At 42.5% G+C, this 26,415-nt stretch overlaps 1 protein-coding gene across 6 annotated transcripts in view; it reads right to left on the bottom strand.

The window, feature by feature from the left end:
- Positions 1-23,013, bottom strand: part of neto1l (neuropilin (NRP) and tolloid (TLL)-like 1, like) — a 175,530-nt gene extending 152,517 nt beyond the window's left edge. For 2 of the 6 annotated variants that reach the window (XR_008754548.1, XM_055881506.1), the window contains exons 1-4: positions 21,821-23,010; positions 21,149-21,202; positions 20,277-20,411; positions 13,053-13,301 (exon numbers count right to left, since the gene is read on the bottom strand). Coding sequence is in view for 5 of the 6 variants with exons in the window: in XM_055881506.1 (XP_055737481.1) it covers positions 13,053-13,301; positions 20,277-20,411; positions 21,149-21,202; positions 21,821-21,848 (466 nt within the window). In the remaining variant the exon portion in view is untranslated. Of the gene's footprint in view, positions 1-13,052; positions 13,302-20,276; positions 20,412-21,148; positions 21,203-21,820 lie in introns of all 6 variants that reach the window. The other 4 variants (XM_055881510.1, XM_055881508.1, XM_055881507.1 and 1 more) reach the window with 4 other exon arrangements.
- Positions 23,014-26,415: the final 3,402 nt, after the last annotated feature.

Raw genomic sequence — 26,415 nt, 5'->3', positions numbered from 1 at the left:
CCTCTCTCCTCTTGCTTCACTCGTTCTTTTCGTCCACATTTTCCTGTGTTCCTTTGTAAGTCAGGCCCCGGCCCGCGCAGAATCCTGGGTCCTGCAAATTAAATGAAAGTCCCAGTGCCTGCTTGCCGGCTTGCCTCAGGGGGAGGGACAAATGTAGGCTACATTCTTATTTAAATTTTTGTAAAGCGCTCAGGAACAAGATCCACATCATTACTAAAGCCAAAAGAGTCATAACGCTAGATTTAGCACCGTTTTTACTCTCTACCTTGTCCGTTATCCAACAGAATGGACAAATTGATAAAACATTCCTTCTCCCTCCTTTCTGCTCTCTTCCTCCTTCCTGTGCCCTACTCTTTCTCTGCTCTCCTTCCCTTCTCTCCTCCTCTTTTCAACTCTGCTTCCCTCGTCATCTTGTCTCCTCTACCACTCTCTTCTCATATCCTCTCTGCTGATAGGAAGCTGCTGACTCTCCAGACTAGAGCTCCAGTCTTGTCCTGTTTCTCTCTTCCTACCTTTCACACTGCCTCACGCCTCGCCTCATGCCTCGCCTCCCCTCCCCTGACATTCTTTTAACTAGATTCCCAAGTGCCATTCATCTCTAAAATTAAGCGGGGTGAAAGTGCGCTCACTTGCTCACTTCAGCCGTCTCTAAATAATCATGAATGATTATCCCTTCTCCCTCAGCCAAGCTTACGATTGCTACTGTTCACGCTTTTAGTAACTTTATTAGAGAAAGAAGTAGAAAGACAAAAAGAAAAGTTAAGTTCCAACAACCTAAATGTCAAGGAAGTGGTTTGTCTTCATTCAGTGACTTTATAGAAACTCATGAAACTGAGGGGGAATGTTAACTCAGATTCATCCTCTCCACTTCTTTCAATGAAACCAAGGAGTGATGAGGGTCAATTGCTCTGGGTCAATTTAACAGTTTCCAGTTTGAATCCATCTAAGTCCAATCTCATGGAATTGCTTCCTGGACGATGGGGTCCATACATCCTATTCCAGCTCTAATCTCCAACGTCATTGGACTGATTTCAATCCAATACGACTCCCAGTCCACATATAAAGGGGGTGGGGGTTGTAAATCCCATTGAGATGGATTCATTAGTAATGGCCTGACCCCCTAGCATCAGGAAACAATACCTTCCCAGCAGAGAGCTGGAGATGAGGTTGGAAGTCATGATAGTGTGAGGGTTCAGGAGCATGTTGACCACGATACATTTCACCTTGTGGGTCGTTCCACCAATTCAATTCGGTGTAATGTGGTAAAGAAAAAGTTTGATTTCACCTAATTTCAACATTCTGTCATAAAGAGCACATGTTCAACTTCATAAAAAACAAGTTATGCTATCTCAAGAGGTTAAATAAGAAAATGCCTATTGATTGCTAAATAAAGTAACAGAGTTGACTGTAACAGAGGGGATGATTTCATGTTGGAATGGAAGTGTGTTGTGTGCAACAGGGAGTGGCAGTTGAAAGCAAGCTTCACTATTTTTTTTATTGTTAAAACATTTCTAGCCATGACTATCTACGGGTAACAGGGTTGACGTTTTATACTCGACCCGTTCAGTTTTCCACCACAAAACACCAGAAATTGTCCAAAAAGAGTAGAACCAGCTCACTTGCTTTTACACTATGATTTGACAATTAGATGTTTAATGTTTCTTTTGAAGAAAAAAAACTATTTAAAAAGGAATCGGTTCACCATATTAAAACAAGAGTTCAGTTCATGTAATAGGGTTGACCTTAAAATGTATTTATTTATTTTATTTATTTATTTTATTTCACCTTTATTTAACCAGGTAGGCTAGTTGAGAACAAGTTCTCATTTGCAACTGCGACCTGGCCAAGATAAAGCATAGCAGTGTGAACAGACAACAACACAGAGTTACACATGGAGTAAACAATAAACAAGTCAATAACATGGTAGAAAAAAAAGAGAATCTATATACAATGTGTGCAAAAGGCATGAGGTAGGCAATAAATCGAGTAATTACAATTTAGCAGATTAACACTGGAGTGATAAATCATCAGATGATCATGTGCAAGAAGAGATACTGGTGTGCAAAAGAGCAGAAAAGTAAATAAATAAAAGCAGTATGGGGGGTGAGGTAGGTAAATTGGGTGGGTAGTTTACAGATGGACTATGTACAGCTGCAGCGATCGGTTAGCTGCTCGGATAGCAGATTTTTAAAGTTGTTGAGGGAGATAAAAGTCTCCAACTTCAGAGATTTTTGCAATTCGTTCCAGTCGCAGGCAGCAGAGAACTGGAAGGAAAGGCGTCCAAATGAGGCAAAGACAAATCAAATCACATTTTATTTGCCACATGCGCCGAATACAACAGGTGTAGTAGACCTTACCGTGAAAAGCTTACTTACAAGCCCTTAACAAACAATGCAGAGTTTTTTAAAAAGTAAGTAAGAGTCAATTGAGGTAAAGAGCGAGTAGCAGCAGTGTAAAAAAGGCGCTCAACGCAAATATTCCCGGGTAGCCATTTGATTAACTGTTTAGCAGTCTTATGGCTTGGGGGTAAAAGCTGTTAATGAGTCTTTTGGACCTAGACTTGGCACTTCAGTAATGCTTGCCATACGGTAGCAGAGAGAACAGTCTTTGACTTGGTTGCTGGAGTCTTGGACAATGTTTAGGGCCATCTTCTGAAACCGCCTGTTATAGCGGTCCTGGATGGCAGGAAGCTTGGCCCCAGTGATGGGCCGTACACACTACCCTCTGTAGTGCCTTGCGATCGGATGCCGAGCAGTTGCCATACCAAACAGTGATGCAACTGATCAGGATGCTCTTGATGGTGCAGCTGTAAAACTTGTTGAGGATCTGAGGACCCATGCCAAATCTTTTCAGTCTCCTGGGGGGGAATAGGTGTTGTCGTGCCTTCTTCATGACTGTCTTGGTGTGTTTGGACCACAATAGTTTGTTGTTGATGTGGACATCAAGGAACTTGAAGTTCTCGACCCGCTCCACTACAGCCCTGTCGAAATGAATCACTAAATCACATGAAATAAATAATAATCTTCAGAAATGTTATTGTCAAGCAACAAAATAACTAGGGCTTTACACTGATGGTGAAAACTTGGAGAAATGTTGGGGTTAAATGGTTAAAAATGTTCCTAGAAGTCAGAGAGTGCACAGAGGGACATGTGAGAATGCTGCATTTTAGGTCTTTATTCATGTAAAAAAAAAGGATTTATTGAATTCTCCATGTGGTCTATATTAAAGGGCACTTCATTTAATATAACAGGCTTTTAAAATTCAATATTGGTGCACAATTTCTATTTAAAATATAAAAGGGAAGCAAACGGACTCTTTTTGCGGAACAACACTTGTATTAACACTACAGCTATGCAGCTACTGTAACTTTGTGACAGTTGCTAGGAAACCATTGCCACTTAATGAAGCATGCATAGACAAACAGTTGGATAGATAAACTGAAATAAAATATGACATATTTCACAGTGTTATTTAGTAGTGTAAAAACAACACTACACTACCCACAAATCTCTCTCCTCCAAATTGTCCAAAGGACTCCACACTACAGCTATATCTATATTTCATTCCCAAACTCGGCCACGGAGCTACACTTGGCATCCAGCAAAGCAGTTAAAAAGCTAAAAAGACCACATGAGATGTTTTTCTTCTCTGTGTGAAACAGTATTCAGACTAGCAGCAGTCTGGGGGAATCAGGGCTGCCTCTGTCTCTGCTTTATCAACGGCCCCCATCTTCAAACACACACTGATCACAGTAAGATGAGTGTGTGAGGGGGAAGTGTGTGAAGAAGAGAGTTAGTGGTTTTATTTTCCCCAGCAAGGGCTTGCTGTCAAGGAGCAGCACTTAATCTGTGGTAGCACAGGGGCTGAGGTCATAGTGGCCTGAGTGGAGTGTGAGGTAGACACAGACATATGCTGACACACAACTCCTACACATGCACAAACACGCCCGCGCGCACAGACACACACACACACACATGCACTCACGCACACACACCCTGGGGATGCCACTCCTTCGATTTCAGGATAACCCCTTTTGGATTGCAGTTTGTTTTACTGCCTGTGTCAAGTGCTCTTTCATATTACTCATCAGCAGTTACCATAAGGTTAGAGTGGAGGGTAACAACAGTGTTCCTTACTGCAGTGCCACAAAGATACAACCCATTCTGCACACTCCTATTCAATATAGAACTAGAGTTATGTCTAAGGTTAGGGAGCACTGCCAGATCGTGACTGTCATCTTTCAGAGCGAAGAGTGTACAGTGCAGGCGGGGGTGACCGCAGCACTGCCAGAACAGAATAGGAAGGGGATTTATGAGGGTTTGTGGTTTGGGTAGCTGTGGCTGTATTTCAAATGGGCAGGCTGGGCAACCACAAGTCGTCCTTGGGAGAAGGAAGAAGGGAGAAGGGAGGAAGGAACAGACAGGAGTTCACTGGCTCCAGAGCAAATTAAAATATAGAGATATTTGTAGAGATATTTGCTGACTTGTATCAGAAAAGATTGTCAAACTGTAGCCTATAAGAAGTAAATACAGCACTATCATTGCTACACTTTATTTTCAATACGTGTACGGTTACTCTTCCATTTGGCTGACAAACTATTCCCTAATCCCTTCTACATCAGACAGCATCTCTGGCTGATGATGCACTTGATAGTGTGATTGGAAAGGAATGACAGTGAGTGTGCTGCTGCACCTGCAGATGAAGTTTAGCACCTTGCGTACGTCAGAACCTAGCATGACTAGATTCCAGATACTTCCACCTCTACCGTAGTCTCCTCACTTCAACCTCATCGGTTGCTGTATCAGTGTTAGTCATCACTGTAGAATTTCTGTACGCTCCCAAAACATGCTTTGAAGTATTTTCTATGCTTTTGTCGATTTTTATTCATGTTTGAGTGCTACCGTCTAGGTTGATGTTTTATGGGATAACCAGTATAAATAAAGGATAAAAAGTGGAATGAGGTAAATCTACACCAAAATCCACAACATACTGTGAATAATTGCTGTTACATTGATTAGTGTATAGTGATACAGTATTATACAGTTATACAATAGTGATACAGTATTATACAGTATACAGTACATCCAGTCCTAGTCATCTGCTGTACAGTATGAAGGCTGGGAGGGGGACTCATCTGAACCTTGAGGAGTGGCGGATCTCATAAAGGCTGTTATATCTTTCATCTCCAGATGATTGACAAAACGGAGCGGGACGGGAAAACACGGTGAGTGGAAAAACCTGTGATTCATCACATTTGATCTATGTTCACTCTTCTCTTGTCTTCTCTTCTCCTCTACTTATCCCCATCTCCACTCTCCTCAGGGCACTTCAGATGAATGAAAAGCGAGGGAGAAGACAAGGCGAGGAAAATGGGCAGAACGTTTCTCTCTCTCTCCTCCTCCTCCTTCGCTCCCCTTGCTTTTCATTCATCTTGAGTAGCCTAGTGTGAATTAGCATGTGCTAGCAGCATTAGCTAGGCAGAGGCAGATGTGAACCTCTCTCCACACAGCCAGATTTTGGAGCATCAAATTGTGTGAATTCAAGACTTTTATCTTCTTTAATTATGTAAATCATATGCCACAGATATTTCTTGTCAAGACAGAGAGGAGCGGTGTTATTTATTTATTTGTATCTCTTTCAGCAATATGAGAAGAGGCTTCACCAGTAGACAGCAGTTTTTCAAAGACCACAATATTCTATTGAGAAAACATACACACTTCATCAACCTGACTATAAATGGACAATACCACTTTCCCCCTTATCTACACCCACCTTTTCACATGACCTCACTCACTCTATCTTACTTAACTTACTGTATAGGTTCAATTGTCAATAGCAATCCCATTCCTTCTTCACCCCATTAAATCTAGTGTATCCATCTAGGATAAAATATCAATGTTTTGGGTGTATGGGAAATCTTTGTGTGGTGAAAATAGGTATGTGTGGAGAAAAATGTATATACAGTTTGAGGGTAAGGGATGGAAATGAGACTTTTTTCAAATTTATAAAACAGATTGTTTGGATCCTGGATGCTGATTGGTTGATAGAGAGGAGTTATAGCACCACAATCCCCGTATTCAGGTAATGCCTGTTAACAGTTCCAATAGATTTATCAATGCGCATCCACTGTCCCACAGCCCAGCCAATTTACCAACTTAATCTTCCCTGGAAAAAAGTGTCTAGACAATATTTCCACATGCTAATGGGCTAGCATTTGGTTTGCAACAGTTGGGGTTTGTCTAAACCTTCCTGTTTGCCTCTCTGACCTGTGGAACAATGTCGCAGTTTTTTTTTGCGATCTTCACCGTGCCATGCACATGAATGTGATGAGACTAACCGCTTCTCTGAGCAAGGGCAATTCATTTATCAGGATTATTGTAATGGATATATTGCAATAGAAACAAAGGCACATTTCAGCTGCTTGATGTGATTGTGTGTTAGCTACCAAAGTAGAAGTAGCTAGCGTACACAGCTACATGCCAATGATTTGTTTAGTATAGCAACCATTGGAAATAGAATGGATAGCAATTTCAGAAACTCAGAACTAACTTTTGTGGGGAGTATTTAGTATGGTGGAAGGATGAAATAAAACATTTTGCAAAATATAATACAGTTTTTAATGAAAACATGTCATTAATCTTTTTTAATATGTTGGCAACCATTTTATAAAAGCAATAAGGCCCTTGAACCTGGGAATTATTGAGAATAACACCCTCCTAAGGTCTGTTTCCCCGGCCCTTGGCTTCACTTCGGGCCTAAGAACAGCCCTAGCAGGGAGTTTTTCACACGATAATTCCCGGGGTCTCATGCCTTATTGCTTAAGTAAACCAGTATCCAAGGACAATGTTTTGGGTCAATGGCAATGAAAAACGTCACAAGGTTTATGGCAATGTATTTTGTGGAGGTAAAGAAGGATATAAACAGAATGTGTGATGCCCATAAGAATTTTTCCCACATGGAACATGATTCTGCAGGTCAGTCTTTCAGAGCTGTGATGTTGGTGTTAAAATTCTCCTACATATCACGCTGCTTCAGGCAGTATTCCCTTCAACCCTCGACAACACACAAAATAAGTTGACAGTCTTATTAAACCCTGACCCAGCCAAGGGTATACACCATACAGCCTATAGGAGACCAGAGAGGATTTCAAATCATGGTTCGGTTTCGAAAGGTTGTAGTAAATCCACCCACTGCTCAGTTAATGGGAAACCAGCCCGAAGGTGATGCAAATTAAGAGAGTCAAGGCTTCTCACGGCACGCGGAGGGAGGTAATTGGGATGATTGTGTTCGACAGTACAGATTAGCCTGTCACGCTACTTCACCTTTCCTCTGCTACCCCCCTTCCTGTACCCCGTAAACAACACAGAGAACTCGGATTGAGAGCTATCAAACTAAATCTCCACGCCGCTGGTTATATATTACTACAGCAACAAATATCGTTAGCCTGTCTGCCTGCCACCATTGCTGGAAGCTAGGAGCTGATAGCATACTTTGTGTGCCGTCGGGAGAGGTTTAAACCCCAAAATGTGTAGATTAGTACTCAGCTGCAAAAAGACTGGGTTCGTGAGTACATTGATAGAATATATACGTCTGCTTTTATGGCAGGTTTGAAACCTGTTATGAAAACAGCAAATGCGGGTGTAGTGGATGAAATAGAGCAGGATGCTTTGAGAGAGGAATCTAACTCCGCTCACTGCTTTTTTAATCGATGCCTGGGCTCTATTAACCATGTCTTTGAACATAGGTCCAGTAACAATACACAGATCATATTACATGGATGGAAGTGGAGACGATTTTGGGGTTGGAAAATCCTTGCAAGAATCAAAGACAATGTAGTCTAAAAGGTAACAAGTTAGAATCGTAACAGAAAAATACTCCTTGTAAACTCAGAAAACCTTGGAGTTTCTAATCTCGTGAGACATTTTATTTTGTCTTATTCTGAAATAGATTTATAGAATTGACTAAAGGGTGGATGGGTCACAGGGAATTAGATGAGAGTTAGTATTGGGAGAAGGTCACAAGAAATTAGAGTTGGGGTTACCATACCTAAAATGACCTTTTTTTAAATGTTGTAGTGCCGTGGTTATGGAAAATCATGGAGAAGAGAGACCAGTCATTACGGGAGTGAATCATTGGACTCGGTGGAGAGATAAATGTGGCTGTGTATAAGGGTAGTACATGCTAAATGAAGGGCATATAAACAATGAGGCGGATTAAAACTAACGATTAAGAATTGGAGCGGGGACAGTGGATTTATCAGTATCGAGTTTGGTTTGTAATTAAAACGTATAAGTTGCTGATTAAGATGAAGCATAGTGAAAGCTAACAAAATGTACACTTTCTCTTCAAGCAGAGGAGGGGGTGTCATTTTCTTTCTCTTTGGAAGGATTAGACTGTAAAATGAGCTCCCAGATAAGTAAGGCCTGGCCATGTGTGCGTTTTCACCATATGGTTTACCACACACACACCAGCACGCAAACACAATTTACTGACTATGAATATGGGTTACTGTTTTAAATGTTTGAAATGGTTTCTGAAGGACAGGGAAAGAAAGGGAAAGGAAATACTTAATGGTGTTGAGGCCTGATCAATCTTACTAGAAATAATGAACAATAGGATTTTTAAGTATAGTCTATTATAGAGTATAGTCTATTTTACCATTACGTTACTGGATACAATTATTTCCTTACTGGATACAATTACTTCCTTATAGAGTTATCAAGAGTTGTAATTCTAATTGGCTGATAATAGCCTGAGTTGTTCATCTTTGATTTAACAGGCAGTGTTATTATGTCGGTTAGTGTTTCTGTATTTGTTTTGATACAAATTTCACCAGATTGGGGATGTTGTATTGTTGGGATTTCTCCAGAGAGGTTAGCGACATAACTCCCTGATCCGGTATCTGCTGTGAGGTAGACAGCATGATAAGGGGGTATAGGACAATTTGGAAAATGTTTTCTTTGGCATTAACGTTGGGAGAGCGGAATGGAATGTGACTGGGGGTGGCTCATAAATTCAGGAAGTTGGTAATAGAGTCTCTGGGAAAAGGTACCACTCTATGTATATTGTTACAGGATATAGCTCGTAGGAGAGGACAGCTAACTGCACAATATAGAATATAGAGTAAATTGAATGTCACACAGACCCAGATCATGGTGATAGTGGCAGAGATAGTGTTGTCATTTCAGACACTATTGTCAACTTTCAATGAGGGGTTTGTCAAAGAAGGCATAATGCTTAAAAGGAAAGCCACAAATTCCTGTATACAGGAGGCCACATCAACGGAAGAGAAGTTTGCGTAATAATATCATCACATCTCCTGAAGAGTGTGATTAAGGAACATATGACTCAGAGTTTGTTAGGGTGGATACTATTCCAACGCCACCACAGGACTCATGCCACATAAAGAGGTAACTGGGAGACCGATGGGAGTACCGGGTGCTGGTATTCACGTCACAAATTAGTGATTTGGCCATACTGGGAGAGTCTATGTTGTTCTATTGTCAGGACATTACCCATGCGTTGCAGTGTGTATCTTCCCAGGTGAAAGAGGCCCACCGTAGACTCCCTCAGGATTGGAAAGCACACGCACTAGAGCTGGGAGACAAGGTGTGCTTGAAGGTCCATCAACCGGGTACCTTTCAGCCCAGGTGGACCAGACCCCACACTGACCTACTAGTGTGTGACTGACACAGCAGTGTCGGGAAGGAAGGCCTGGATCCACGTATCCCAGGTGAAAGCTGCACCAACACCTACTGACTTGGGAGAGGCCGAGCAAGATGGAGAGGCTAGAGCAGGTTTTGATAGAGGAGGTGATGATGGAAAAGAAGGAGTGTAGATCACACTGTTAAAAGGGCAGTAACATGGGGCCTTTGGACATTTATAGTTGGGGTAGTGTTTGTGGCGGCTGCTATAATCGCTACCACTCCAAGGGGAGAAGATCAAATAACACTTTATATAGAGTGGATAGCTCGATACGAAGATAATCAAGTTCATTGGGAGAGAGTAACATCAAAAGTTGCGGAAGCCGTGAGAGTAACTAATCATAAGGGCATGGTGATATGGGTGGCTCCATTTGAAAATACATCTAGTGTCCTAGATGTAGGATGTTCTGATAAGGGGATGGTTCTCTTACAAACAGGAATTTGGAAAGAATGCAATGGAACAGATAGTTTGAGGAATTAAACCAGATTCTCGTCCCTCCCTCAACTTGGCATTGTGTGCGATAGACTCCAGTTGAAAGAAGAGCAGTTAATAACCTTCAAGTTAGTGTGGGCAGAGGACAAAACTTCTGCGAGTTCTACGACACAGGACGCCAAGCCAGGAGAAGCTACAGAAACGAAAGAGAGGGAATTATATTGGAGCAAGAGGTTTTACATACCTGTCACTCCGTATTAACCAACACCAACAGGAATGAAATGGTCGAGGAAGATTTTAGATAGTGAGAGACCAAGGACCTGGGGAGAAATAGCTTGTTGGGGCAATCAGACCATGGACGATATTATGCGAAGAGAGTATAATGTCCAGATAGTCCTTATTGGCTTGGGGAAAGTGAGGGATAAGAGCAGATGAAGGCTTATTTACAGGTTCGGTTAGGCCCTACTTTAGTTCATGAGACAAATATACACCAATGTCTGTGGCAGCAGAGTGGGGGAAGTACAGGACATTCCTATGGAGTGTTGGTGTCGGATGTGGTGGCAACCCATGTAAGCCCTCTCCTTGGTGTCCCGAAAACCAAGGCCATAGTCTTTACAGGGACAGGATATAGAGGAATAAATGTGACAGAGGCGGAGGGATGCCTCGCCTATAAATTAAGAAAATGGGTGATAGACTAATTTGAGAATGATACCACTCCACTGTGTAGAGTGTTACATGGAATAGTGCGTAGTGTGGGAAAGACAGTGGTCTGTGCGGAGTGGAAGGACTACTATGAGGATAAGCTCAACATGGAGGACTCTAGGAGGGTGGTCATAACAATCACTGAAATAGTTGTATCATTGCCACATATTGAGGTTTTACTGATGAGGGTACAACAATTGAGAGGGTTGCCACAGATCCATGTATACAGGAAGCCGTATTCCCAGAGAAAAACCTTGCAGTAGTGGTGGCAGCCCATCTGTTGCAGGGGACGATCAGGAAGCATGTGACCCAGAGATATGTAGAACTGGACACTCTCTCAACCCCACTGCTCTCTCCTCCATATCAAAGGGCAGATTGACCTACCTCCCAGAGAACTGGGACCAACACACGGTAACAGGAATTTGTAGAGGGATTGCGTAATAACAACGTTGACACCTAAAACCTATGTCACACATAGGGTTTTCAAATGGGGTGGGGGATGGGTATGCCATGGGATGAGAGATGTGATCCAGATCTGAGTAATGGTAATTATTGCCCGCCAGTCCCTACTGTAGCACAACATAAGGAGGCAATAGATAAGCTGGTCAGGAAAACGTTGGGAGAGGACTGGGAAAAGGCAGCGAATATCTCATAAACTCAATCATAGATCTAACGGGTAAAGCCGGTGATGAAAGTTACTGACAGTGACAGAGTTAAAGCGGTAACAATACTTACGGCTGTTACATTGGGAGTAATAACAAAAGAGACTTTTAAGGTTGTGGAAGGTGCTGTAGGAACAGCATGGTATTGGACAATTGATCAAATAAGGTGGATGTTGTAATATGCGGCATGGGCAGTGTTGGCAGTTACGGGGGTAGCTCTGATGGCATTGTTAGGATTCCATATAGTAAAAGCTTTGTTGCTGAAACGCATCTATAGTGCAGATTTGCCACGTAATTGATTCAGGTTACGGCTCACGTCTTTAGGGCAGCTTTAGGAGGTGAACGCAGTGAGGAGGACTTGGCTGAAAAACATCTCTTGTGATCCTGTAGCCCTTGATGGAAGACTGAGAAAAACCATTATGGGGATATTTAGAGCCCTACTTTTTGTGGACCGTAGCAGAAAAGCATATCAATGGGCATAGTGTTCAGGGGTTGCAGGAGATTGTGTCGGTCGGGTTCCTCAAGCTTTGGTCAGAGATTTAGTTTATAAATGTATCTACATAGATGCTTATGATAATCAGTAGAATTTAGGATTGCTTTAACTTAATGTTAATTTATTTTTATTTTTTTCTCGTATTTTTTTTCTTCTCTATCTATCAAGTCTGTTTCTATCACACTCTCAGATCTGGAGAAAACCAAAGAAGAAGAAAGTCTACAGCAGGCAGTTGAATGATAGTTTAATGATATTAAACAATAAGAAGGGTTTATGCTTTAATAGGGGGGAATGATGGATTCTATCAAAATGTAACATGTTTCAAGTTAAACTGTAGTTTGTTTGTGTCCTGTTTAGTGAATGACTACTGTGAGTATAAATGGAGTTTAGGCCATGAAACTGTGTGTATACTAATTTAGAAAGGTTGACCTAATCAGATGAGAAGAAATTGCCTAGGATCAGAGAGCAGGGCCAGGCCCAGAACAGAAGATGGACGGAGTGTGATTCTGACATCTGGCTAAACAAAGAGAGGACCATGGACATTCAACAGGGGAAAGGAGGGAACTCATTGGGGTCATAAAATGTATAGCTGGGGAGGTGACGCCTACAAGGGAAGAGTATAACATGTGTTATGAGCTTTCTAAATGGATGCACTCAGCTGACTGTATCCTTGGTATTAAACACTTGAAACTTCTCGTGAGCTTTTGGTCTCAATTACTTATAGTAAAGAAGTTGCAATAACATTTTTCTTTTTAAGCGCGCTAAGGAAATATATGGTGTTGCTTAGCAGAGAGGGTGTGAACAGACTGTTGATGAGGTTTCTGAGAGCCAATGTTTGCGTTGGGCCCATATCCACAAAGCTTCTCAGAGTAGGAGTGCTGATCTAGGATGTGTCCATATAATCTGATTTATTATGAACTAAAATCACTCCTACCCTGAGACGCTTTGTGGATACTGAACTAGCCTCTTTGCAGTGTCAACACTATCCTGCTGTTGCAATTGGGCATGTTGCGATTGCCTAGCTGAAGGTAGTGTGGATACTTTGTATCGATTGTTACCTGCAGTGAAGTTGTAGTTGGCTGAAAATCCAATTGCCTCCAGTTCGGCATCAGAAACAAATTTTATCCAGAGGTACCGTCCACTGCTCCTGATGAAGGGAGGGATGGTCTGGCCACAGTAGCGCCCGATTATTGGGGAGAAGCCAAAGGGGCCGTCTCGCACCTCGATGTTGTCAAATTTACATTCCCATGAAGGCTCTATAGAATACCTCTCATCAAAGAAAAGATCGATACACAGCCTCGGAGGAGCTGGAGGAGACAAAGAGAGTAGATAACACAGATAAATATAATGCTCATACTGTGTAGCATATTACACAACACAGTACATCTATAAGGCATATAAGGCAAAACATGGAGAACATATGAAGTGCAATTAAACAGCGTGCAATTAAGATGAAGCTTTCTTATGGTAAATGCCCGTTGGGAGTTTACTCATTTTGAGTCATTTTGCAATGCAATTGAAATAGATACTCACTGTAAATTGTCTTAAATTAATTAACTACTATGTGGCTTAGATGACTGAACTACTAACAAAATCTGAATCCTAGAATCCCTGTGTTTTATAAATTTATTGGTGAAGGACTTTCCAAGTATTCCAAGCAAATAAATCATACAGTTATGATTATAACTGTTCCCTGAAGGAGGGAACGAGGCATACCATACTATGGGGAGTCAACGACCAATTATACTCACCTGAAGAAAACTCAAATCACACCCAACGGGTCAATGGATGCAGAGCCCGACCTCAGAAGTCCCGCCTTCCTGGCTATAACACCAGGACTCACATTCATTTCCTCAATTCAGTACCAATCTTCAACAAGCCCAAACCCCTTGACGGTGCGGGGCCAAAATATGTTATACCTCGTTCCCGCTTTCAGGGAACAGTAGTTATATTCATAACTGTACGTTCCCTTTCATTCCCTTTCACACTGGGTATAACATACATCTGGGTATAACTGGGTATATAACTGGGTAACATACATCATGCCCCAAGCCGGCTCAGAGGGTACCAAACCAGGATGCCCATGCTAACCCAAGCACACACAGGTTCCACCGGCTCCAAAAAGGGGTTACAGAAGCCACCTTTTCCCCCAATACTTAGCAGAGGAGCCTGAACTGTCAAAGCCTCATAAGGACTCAACTGTCAGAGCCCTATATAGGGAACCAGAAGCTGCTGCAACTGACACGCTGCCACAGCAGCCCAAGTCCATAGACCCCACTGTTCCAAGAAAAATACTTACCTTGTGAGCTTGAAATGTCAGAACTGTTCTGTTGTTTTGAACCGCAACAGAACACCTGTGGTGACTTGTTAAAACGCACACGCACTCTGCAAAGCACCGACCAGAGTCGATGAACCAGGAAACCTACAGTAACCTGGTAACTGTGTACTCGCGCACTGCCACGGCAGCCCAAGGCTCAAACCCACAGGGAACTGTGGTAACCACAGGGAGCAGTTACATCCAAGCAATAATACCTCACAAAGGTATGTGGGGAACGCCAACTGGTTGCAGCACAGATATCACCAATTGTCATGCCCCTGAATAATACCCAAGAAGACACCACACCGCTAGTGAAGTGCGCACGCACACCGGTAGGCAACTCTTGTCCTTTGCTGTCATATGCCAGGGAGATTGCCTCCACAATCCAATGAGAAAGACGCTGCTTCGAAAGCGCCCTACCATGAGCTCGATTAGCGAAATAGACAAAAAGCTGGTCACAAACACGGATATCCTTCATCCTATCCATATACCTGCGGAAAGTGCGAACCGGACACAAGCCATGCAACCTACGTTGTTCACCGGAAGCAAACAAAGGAGGTGAGAAAGGGAACAGCTCGAAAGCCAGGGACCTGTAAGACATAGGCATAACCTTGGGAGCAAAAGCTGCATGCCTATGACAATAGATCCCAATGACACAGAACCATCCACGGGTCCCTGTCCAACAGGTAGATGATCTCCGGGAACCAGGGTTGTCTGGGCTAACAGGGAGCCACCAGAATCAACAACAGACTCCCCTGGCGGACACTCCCCAACAGACGAAAATGCGTGTCGGCTCTTCTGAACCGGTCCCATATCTTTGGCAACCCCCGAGAGGTGCTGTCTCCACTCTGTAGCGATAGGACCCCCCCTGGAAAGTAGATACGCACCCACGGGTTTAGGAGAGAGAGAGAACGCATCTGTCGTGATCACCCTGCGGGACACTACCTGGCCCATAAGAACCCTCTGCAACAGCAGTCGCGGGTCGCTCCAAGAAGTCAACGCCCTTATGCACGACGAGATACCTTGAGCAACCGATGGCAGTGGCAAAATACATTCAGACGTGTAGCAATCACCCAGTGCTGAAACAGACTCATCAACAGAAGAGACACCACATCTATCATACAGGCAATCAGACCCAATAACCACAGGCACAAGCGAAAAGGCACCGAATGCCCAAGCTGAAACCGTGCCAGACAGAGACGGAATGTGACCCTCCTCTGTTGGGACAAAACCGCATGACTCGGAACTGAGTCCAGAATGAGACCCGGCAAAGTGTGAGCATTTTGAACTTGCAAACCTTGACATGCTTGTTTAAAACACGCAACTCCAGGATGGGATGCAATTTTCCATCGCTCTTGGGAACTAAGAAGCACCGGATGTACCAACCGCTCTGTGCTTCTGACATGGTGACCACCTGAATAGCCTGCTTTTGAAGGAGAGACGAAATCTTGTCTCTCAAGACAGGTGCTCGGACTTTGGAAACTGTTGACGTAATGACACCACGAAAGCAGGAGGCACAGCGAACTGCAGACTATGCACACTTGTCACTGTCCTCATCACGCATGGTGAAACTGCTCATGCGGAACATGCTGCCAGTCTTCCATTCATTATCTCCTGAAGGGGCAGAGGGCCACCCTGAGGACTGGGATAAAAACATTGTCATGCTTGTTTTCATATCCGCCACTCTTGAAATCTGTGCGTCAGAATGTGGGGATTATTATTTTTCAACGCCGATACCAATACCGATTATTGGAGGACCAAAAAAAGCCGATACCGATTAATCGGCCGATTTTTATATATATATTTGTAATAATGACAATTACAGCAATACTGAATGAACAATTATTTTAACTTATTATAATACATCAATAAAATCAATTTAGTCTCAAATAAATAATGAAACATGTTCAATTTGGTTTAAATAATGCAAAAACAAAGTGTTGCCGAAGAAACTAAAAGTGCAATATGTGCCATGTAAAAAAGCTAACGTTTAAGTTCCTTGCTCAGAACATGAGAACATATGAAAGCTGGTGGTTCCTTTTAACATGAGTCTTCGATATTCCCAGGTATGAAGTTTTAGGTTGTAGTTATTATGGGACTATTTCTCTCTATACCATTTGTATTTCATATACCTTTGACTATTGGATGTTCTAATAGGTACTTTAGTTTTGCCAGCCTAATCTCGGGAGTTGATAGGCTTGAAGTCATAAACAGCGCAATGCTTGAAGCACAACGAAGAGCTGCTGGCAAATGCAGGAAAGTGCTGTTTGAATGAATGCTTACGAGCCTGCTGCTGAGTACCACAACTCAGTCAGACTGCTCTATCAAATCATAGACTTAATTATAATATAATAGCACACAGAAATACGAGCCTTAGGTCATTAATATGGTCAAATCCGGAAACTATCATTTCGGAAACAAAACGTTTATTCTTTCAGTGAAATACGGAACCGTTCCGTATTTCATCTAACGGGTGGCATCCCTAAGTCTAAATATTGCTGTTACATTGCACAACCTTCAATGTTATGTCAACATTATGTACAATGGCAAATTAATTACGGTCTTTGTCAGGAAGAAATTATCTTCACACAGTTCGCAACAAGCCAGGCGGCCAAAACTGCTGCATATACCCTGACTCTGCTTGCACAGAATGCAAGAGAAATGACACAATTTCCCTAGTTAAATGAAATTCATGTTAGCAGGCAATATTAACTAAATATGCAGGTTTAAAAATATGTACTTGTGTATTGATTTTAAGAAAGGTGTTGATGTTTATGGTTAGGTACACATTGGTGCAACGACAGTGCTTTTTTCGTGAATGCGCTTGTTAAATCACCCGTTTGGAGAAGTAGGCTGTGATTCAATGTTAAATTAACAGGCACCGCATTGATTATATGCAACGCAGGAGAAGCTAGATGAACTACTAATATCATCAACCATGTATACTTAACTAGTGATTATGTTAAGATTGTTTGTTTTTTATAAGATAAGTTTAATTCTAGCTAGCACCTTACCTTGGCTCCTTGCTGCACTCGCATAACAGGTAGTCAGCTTGCCACGCAGTCTCCTCGTGGAGTGCAATGTAATCGGCCATAATCGGTGTCCAAAAATGCTGATTACCGATTGTTGTGAAAACTTGAAATCGACCCTAATTAAATCGGCCATTCCGATTAATCGGTCAACCTCTACTTGATACCCCTGAACACAAGGAACCTTGGGTAGAAACAATGTATTATTGTGATACCGCTGTTCTGATACCCGGCTCACTCCAGGTTCAGGGACTTTGGCAAACATTAACTTGCCCCCATTGACCGAGCCACTTGGGAGCATTATTGCCACAGTAGATGCTTGCGAAGGAGGGCCCTGAGAACACGTCCCCTGCCCCGGCCGCCAGCTAGGGACGCCAGGTCTGCTTCTTCCACGCCACAGAAGAATCTTGTTTCACCCCGCTCTCCTTCAACTCAACATGCCCAGAAAGGGCCTGGACCTTTTCTTTCACGCCTCAGGAACTGCCGAACCGCTCGTGCAAATTATTTTAGTTGGAAAAGGACCTGTAGAGCTGCATCCTGCTTTTGTTTCCTCTTGAAATGGGCCTGACAGGACTCCATAGCCATGCCAAACAACCTTGTCGGCAAAACTGTCTCATCCAAATATATCCGCATGTTCCACTCAGCAATCCAGGACAACATCAACCAGAGGTGGCACTGAACCACAACTGTCGCCCTCTATACTTTTCCCCACAGCCACAATAGTACAGCAGGACAGACGCAGCACAAAATCAGCCTTAGCACGAATTTCGTCAAGAAGCTTTGAAACTGGTTTCCCAGCCTCCACGGTCTTATTCAGCTCCTGCAGCAAATCGATATGATACATCTGCAGCATTGTGACCACATTCAATGATCGGGATGCCACAACCTCAGGCTGGTACACTTTGTCCAGCTGATCCACGAGAACCGGCAATGTTTATTTGGAAGCACAATGCTAGGATTAGCACCCTTGTTAACCTCTGACGCTAAGTAACTCACCAGCTTTCCATGCATCAGCGGTGTGCAAACGAGCCCCGCCTCCTCCATACACTCTACATTCATGAACTCGCCATAACCTAGCTTTCCTGGCTGAACGAGGGGAATCACAGGTCGCCTTTAGCTCACTGGCAAAATCTTTAAACAGGGGTAAGCGACGCTTCCCAGCTGCAAGGATAGGAGGAACACCGCTGTGGGGTAGAAGACGGCCAATCCACCCCCAGGTGATCTGCCGCCCTACGACACAGCTCCATCAAAGGCGCATTAACCACCAATGGTTCACTCTCCCCCGCTGAATCCAAAGCCAGTGCTTTAGGCTGCTCCAGACTGATGTCGTCCCATTCACAGTCTGAAAACCCTCCAGAGCAATCTAGGGATAGTGTATCATCCCAGGAATCCGGACTCTGAACGCTGCCAAAGAAACCGGAATGAGCCTCACTCTGGGATGGCACACCTATCATCTCCGACCACCGCTGCTGCTCTCTCCCGGCCTCAGACAACCCCATTCCCGAGGTCGCTTCACCGGAAGACCCTTTGCCAACAGCCGGAGACACAGGTCACACAAACTGGTCTGACTCAAAGCCTCCTGAGTGTGTTTCCACCCAAGGCAAGCAGGACAGCACCCGTGAGTATCTTTAATTTTCCCTAGGGCACGGTCAGAGGTTCAAACTTGGATGGTTATCATTTCTTTACTTACTCTTAACACTGGCCATCTTACTCATGCAAGGAAGCACTGGCTATTCAAGCAGGGCAGAAAGTACTGTGTTTTAAGCAAACACAAATCCTACCCAAGCAAGAAAGCATTAACTACACAAGTAGAGCAGAAAGTGGTTAGCTTTTTAGCAAACTCAAAAACCGATACCAAGACCCAAAACTCACAACATCTAGGGGGACGAATACTCTCTCCCCACTAACAGACACCTCAGGTGGAGTCAAATCTCATAGTTTGTAAATTGCATGACACGTTCTTCCTTCAGGCGAGCCGAAGAGCGAAGAATTTAGGAAAATAATGCAAGCCCCGGTGTTATAGCCAGGAAGGTGGGGCTTCTGAGGGTAGGCTATGCATCTATTGGCCAGTTGTGCGTGATTTCAGTATTCTTCATGTGAATATGATTGGTCGTTGACTCCCCATAGTATGTTATACTGAGTGACCGACTGAAAGGGAATCTTATATTTCTATCTTAATTATCAGTAGGCTATTGGTAATGTCCAGTGGCCTCGATCGACAATGATCTCACAAGCTTACATTCGGTCAGGTCTGAATGGTGGATCAGGCTAAAAGTCTGGCCCATCATACACATTTCGTCTATAAATCCAGTTCAAACCATAACCCAGATGATACCATTGCAGCTAGTATGGTTCCTCCAGTCCAGTAATAGAGTCTCTCTGTAGAGATGATCTTTCATGTATTCATTTAGTTAATATCATTAGGGCAGTAACCTAATCTCCTCCACTGATTAATCAAATATCAACCTCCCAGAACGTAAATTAAAACGACTGAGATTGCAACTTGTTGTCTGATTTCATTACCATCATCAGACAAACATCAGCAGCACAGCAACTAAACTGGCCAATCCCATCAGTAATTACTGTGAACACATATCTCAATATCTGGTCCAGATTTCACTCTGAAACATGAAGAGATACATCCATTCACAGAGCAACCTGAGCTCATCCATATTCACTGAAGCCTGAACTCAAGTAGACAGCGAGGAGTTAAACAGACAGATGGTTTTAATTTCTCACCTGGATCTAAGATTATAAAGATGTGAGGACACTATCATATGTTACATGCTGTAAGATCAAGGTTCCTGAAACACAATTTAAGAGTCTGTATTCCTTATTGAAACATTCCTTATTTGTTTGAAGAATGTCACCCCATGATCTGAACAGAAAACTTAGATGGCTTTATAATGATGTTAGTTACTGTGAAAGCTATTCACCTTCAATAATGTAAACACACTCTACTTCTGGGGGGTATTTGCTGGGGTAGTTGGGAGAAGTGAACAGTCCCCCGTCTCCTTCTTTCACCCAGGTGCCACATTGTCCTGCAGGCTTCACTCCTGAATTGTTTTTCACTGAAAAAACAGTAGCAGAGTGAAGTGGATTATACAGACAGACAGACAGACAGACAGACAGACAGACAGACAGACAGACAGAGACAGACACAGACAGACAGACAGACCCAAAATGATTGGCACCTTTGATAAAGATGAACAAAAAAGACAGTATAAAATAAATCATACAAATACTGAGATATATTGTATGCTCCAAGAAATTGGAAAATTATATTATTTTATACTAATGCAATTGCTCAGAGAAAGATTTTGTTTAACAATTCATCTTTTTTCTCACAAAAAGACAACAATCAAAATTATTGGCAGCCCTGTTTTCAACACCTTTCAATACATCACCTTGCTAGGATAACCGTACTGAGCTTTTTCTAAAATGTTTTATGAGATTAGAGAACACATTGGGAAGGATGTTAAGATCCCTCCCAATGTGCTCTCCAATCTCATAAGACATTTTAGAAAAAGGCTCAGTGCAGTTATCCTTGGAAGGTGAGGTGTTGAAAACAGGGGTACCAATAATTTTGACACCTATCTTTTTGAGAGGAAAAATATTTCTTGCTAAACAAAATCTCTTTCTCTGAGCAATTGTGTTAGTATAATATCATATAATTTTCTGATTTTGCTGAGAATACAATGTAGCTCAGTACTGTATTATTTATTTTATACTGTATTTTTTGCTCATCTTTATCGGGGGTGTCAATAATTCTGGACCTGACCGTATGCAGTGATAGAGTGCTTTATACCTGCTTCCTTCTTCGTTGCCCCAGACAACCCAAGTATGAGTAGACTTGCAACAACTGCAACAAGAGACAAATACATGTTGGTAGTATATCCGGCCTAGCGTAAAATAGGCCTACTCTGAAGATATCAAAATACAAGGATATGGGCGTTAAAAAATAAATAATCCAGTTTACCATTAAATACATCAAACCTCAAATTAGATTAATTTGAAACCATTTAAATCCCTAAAGTTTCGGAACTTTTTTTTATAGAATGGGATGCGCAATCAAGATGCATGCATAATCTACCTATTACACTGTTTGATATAGCAGTCCTCAGGCAACACATAACTGGGCTTTTACGCACTATTCATCATACAGATGGAAAAAGTGTAGGTTATACATGCAATCTTCCGGCTAAATACCATTATGTACACATCCGCATGCAATGCTATGTAAAAGTAGCCTACACATGCGGTTTGAAAAGGTAGGCTATACTATAGAAATTGTGAAGGGGTATGAGTGCATGGATATCAAATTCGTTACACAACTGACACTATATGTGGACTGCCAACTATAGACAACCACAATGGTACGTCAATTCATAAACTCGTGAATATTGTGCTACTACTCAATGAAGGTTTTGTGGTATAGGCGCAAGACAGTAAAGTCTGTTCAATATAAGTGGTGACTTACCGTGAAGGAGGCTGTGCCCATGTACCATGTCTGTACCTTTCACAAGGGGCTTCACGCTCAACTAATTCCATTTAGATTAAGGAATACTTCAAGGGGAAACGATTGAGATTTAAGGGAATTGCGAAATGGACAGCGTACCGAAATACCAAAAATAAAATTAAAATACAATTGATAAACCGACAAATATCTTCACCTCAGTTAGACTATAATTTCTTGAATGAGAAGATGAAAATTCCAGAGAGACAAATCGCAACTACTAGTCACCAGTTTCATATAAAACCAAAAGCAAGTCTAAACATTCGCCCGATTTCCATCCACACGTTTCCAGAACCTTTTGGTGGTTCTGATGCACTGACCAGATTAATAGGTCCGTCATCGGCCTTCTCTGATTGCTCCACCTTTACAATCTAACGATGAAACAGATATAGGGAGAAAAAGCAGCTTTGGTTATTTTTCTTCAATCCCTTTATCTGGAAACAAAAATCCTAATGACGCGTGGGTATCCATCCTCCTAAACGCATACTTCGAATTGTTTTCACTGAGATGCGTAAAACCCCGGCTATCAAGTTCGACAGCAAAAGTCGCAACGTGAAGAAGAATTGTGTTTATCTCATCCTTTCTTCCTCGATTCCCTCAAGCGATAGATAGTGTTCGTGGAGCATTCTCCATTCTTCTCTAGCGACTGGCTGGTCTCGCTCTCTCTCCCTCTCTCTCTCTCTTTGCACCCACCAAGAAGAGTTAATGGATATTGTCGCCCTCCTCCAAACGTTGGTCATCCATTCATTCCTACAACTACTGGACTAACCTATAAACCACCCTAATTATAATTGGACCACACTCATACAAACATACGAAAACTACTTTGTTTCACGAATATAATCCAACTTCCCCGATATAAACGCCAATGAGGAGTAGAAAAAAGTACCGGGAGAAGGTGGTGGGGTGTTTCTTTAAAATGCTCTCTCTCTCTGCAAGCAGACTGCAGAATCCAACACCTCAGTCGGTGGGGCACTGAGCGAAAATGTAAAAGGTAAGCAGAAAAACGCACATTGCAAGAGGAAATGGAAGAAACAAGCAAAGCAGATAGATGCCAGGATACTGCAGACTATATCAACAACTCCAGGCAGCAACACCTGCAGCATGGAATAGATGGAGTTTCTTTCTGCCTCCTGCCGAACATGGCGAGGTGGAGGTTGGGTGGAATAGAAAGTAGCGATCCATGCAGACACAAGACTAGGCTACAACAACTATGAGTTTTTTTAAAAACAAATATGTCTATTCTTTCCCACATGTTCCATTCATAATTCAATCCTGGCTCTGATTGTGCAGTTAATCAACATCCCAGCTTATTTCCAGTGTCTCTATCATACATCAAATAGCTCACATGAAAAATGTATGTAGGGCTATAAGTGCATGTACAGAAATATCTTCCCCACGAAAATGTCAAATATTCCATACCTTTTCCAATGTCTGCAGGGAGAGTAAAGCCTTGGCTAGGCAACTCTTATGTTTATCTCCTTGCTGTGTTTTGGATAGCCTAGAAAGAAAGAAATCCTTGCTAATGCTGATAGAGCTAAAAACAAGATCATTTCCCACACACAATTTTGCTGTTGATTAAACCTGTTTTCTATTAACAATACCCATCTCTTCCCAGCCTTTTCAATTAACTGCATGAATGCATCCTCCCCCTCTCATCTCTGCATGGCATGACAACAACAGATCAACAGAGGTCAATAAAGTTGCCCAGGGCCTGGTTTCCCCAAAGCATCTTAAAAAGCGACTGCCTTTAAAAAGTAACAAATCCATTTGAAAACAGCCTATGTAGCACTGACACAGAATGAGTCATAAACAGTTATTCTCGTGTCAGAGTTTACTACAAAGTGTAAATAGTATAATTTTGGCCATGAATTCTGTCTTGTCTTAAACAGAGTTTGGAACATCCGTGCATCACAACGGGTAAATGAAGGTTGGGTGTTGATTTGATGATGTACATTTGCCCACTAACATGGGGTGAACAGCTGCAGTGACTGCTCTCTATCGAATAGCATAGATAGTGAGACAGACCTGCCCATCAGCCCGACTTTCTTTTACATCTTTACTAATGACATGCCCCTGGATTTGAGTAAAACTAGTGTGTCTATGTATGCGGATGACCCAACACTACCACAGCGACGGGAATTACTGCAACACTTAACAAAGAGCTGCAGTTTACAAAGAGCTGCAGTTAGTTTCAGAATGGGTGGCAAGGAATAAGTTAGTCCTAAATATTTATAAAACTTAAAGCATTGTATTTGGGACAAATCATTCACTAAACCCTAAACCTCAACTTAATCTTATAATGAATAATGTGGAAATTGAGCAAGTTGAGGAGACTAAACTGCTTGGAGTAACCCTGGATTGTAAACTGTCATGGTCAAAACATGTTGGTACAACAGTAGCTAGGATGGGGAGAAGTCTGTCCTTAATAAAGTGTGACTATGCATTCTTAACAGCACTATCAACAAGGCAGGTCCTACGGGCCTTAGTTTTGTCACACCTGGACTACTGTTCAGTCGTGTGGTCAGATGCCACAAAGAGGGACTTAGGAAAATTGCAATTGGCTCAGAACAGGGCAGCACAACTGGCCCTTGGATGCACACAGGGAGCGAACATTAATAATATGCACGTCAATCTTTCCTGGCTCAAAGTGGAGGAGAGATTGACTTCATAATTACTTGTATTTGTGAGAGGTATTGTTGAATGCACCGAGCTGTCTGTTTGAACTACTGGCACACAGCTCCGACACCCATGCATACCCCACAAGACATGCCACCAGAGGTCTCTTCACAGTCCCCAAGTCCAGAACAGACTATGGGAGGCGCACAGTACTGCATAGAACCATGACCACATGGAACTGTATTCCACATTAAGTAAAATTTGATTTAGAAAAACAGATACAAATACACCTTATGGAACAGCGGGGACTGTGAACCAACACAAACATAGGCACAGACACATGCATACAAACACACGATAACATGGATTTTGTGTTGTAGATATGTGGTAGTAGAGTAGGGGCCTGAGGACACACACTTAATATGTTGTGAAATCTGTTGGGAATGTATTGTAATGCTAAAAATAAATTTTAAAAAGGACTTAATTTTGCTGGATCCCAGGAGAGTAGCTGCTGCCTTGGCAGTAACTAATGAGGATCCATAACACATACAAATACATAAGACAACACGTTGCAATGTTTTTTACTTGATACTGCACCATCACCTTAGTTAGATATAAAATTGCGCAATTAAAACAACCTTGGCAAAAACATCCAAATTAATTACAGATTTCTTGAGTTGTCTTAGATTCATTCTGGGGATTTTTGAGGAAGTGAAATAGGCTTTGACAAAATGGCGCCGATAGAGATTGCAGCTTCGCTTCAAGTCCTTAGGAAACTGTGCAGTATTTAGTTTTTTATGTATTATTTCTTACATTGTTAGCCCAGAAAACCTTAAGTGTTATTACATACAGCCGGGAAGAAATATTGGATATCAGAGAGATGTCAACTTACCAGCACAACCAGCACTACGACCAGGAATACGACTTTCCCAAAGTGGATCCTTTGTCTGTACCTCCCTGGGCATTTGAACTGACTCCAGAGGCCGACCCAAAGCAACGCGGTCGGAGGAGACGGTGTTGGAGTGGTCGTCTAGTGAGGCTTCGGAATGCGAGCACACCACCCACCGCTTCCGAGTATATTACTCGCCAATGTCCAGTCCCTAGTTAACAAAGTAGACAAAATTAGGGCAAGAGTTGCATTCCAAAGAGATATCCGGGATTGTAACATACTCTGTTTCACGGAGACATGGCTAGCTGGGGACATGCTGTCGGAGACTGTACAGCCAACAGGGTTTTCAGTGCATCGCGCCGACAGGAACAAACATCTCTCTGGTAAGAAGAAGGGCGGGGGTGTATGTTTCATGATTAACGACTCATGGTGTAATTATTTTTGTTCACCTGACCTAGAATTCCTCACAATCAAATGCCGACCGTATTATCTCCCGAGAGAACTCTGCTCGGTTATCGTCACAGCTGTGTATATCCCCCCCGCAAGCACATACCAAGACGGCCATCAAGGAACTTCACTGGACTTTATGCAAACTGGAAACCATATATCCTGAGCCTGCATTTATTGTAGCTGGGGATTTTAACAAAGCTAAAATGAGAACAAGGCTACCTAAATTCTATCAACATATCGATTGCAGTACACGAGCGAGTAACACAATCGACCATTGCTACTCTAACTTCTGCGATGTTTACAAGGCCCTCCCCAGCCCTCCTTTTGTCAAATCTGACCATGACTCCATCTTGTTGCTCTTCTCCTATAGGCAGAAAGTAAAACAGGAAGTGCCCGTGCTTAGGTCTATCCAACGCTCGTCTGACCAATCGGATTCCACGCTTCAAGATTGCTTTGATCACGTGGACTGGGATATGTTCCGGGTAGCCTCAGACAATAACATTGACGTATACGCTGACTCGGTGAGCAAGTTTAGAAGGTAGTGTATAGGAGATGTTGTACCCACTGTGACTATTAAAATCTTCCCTAACCAGAAACCATG

The sequence above is a fragment of the Salvelinus fontinalis genome, chromosome 25 (genome assembly GCF_029448725.1).
Source record: "Salvelinus fontinalis isolate EN_2023a chromosome 25, ASM2944872v1, whole genome shotgun sequence".
NCBI classification, from domain to species: Eukaryota; Metazoa; Chordata; class Actinopteri; order Salmoniformes; family Salmonidae; genus Salvelinus; species Salvelinus fontinalis.
This window is presented reverse-complemented; position numbering and strand designations above follow the sequence as displayed.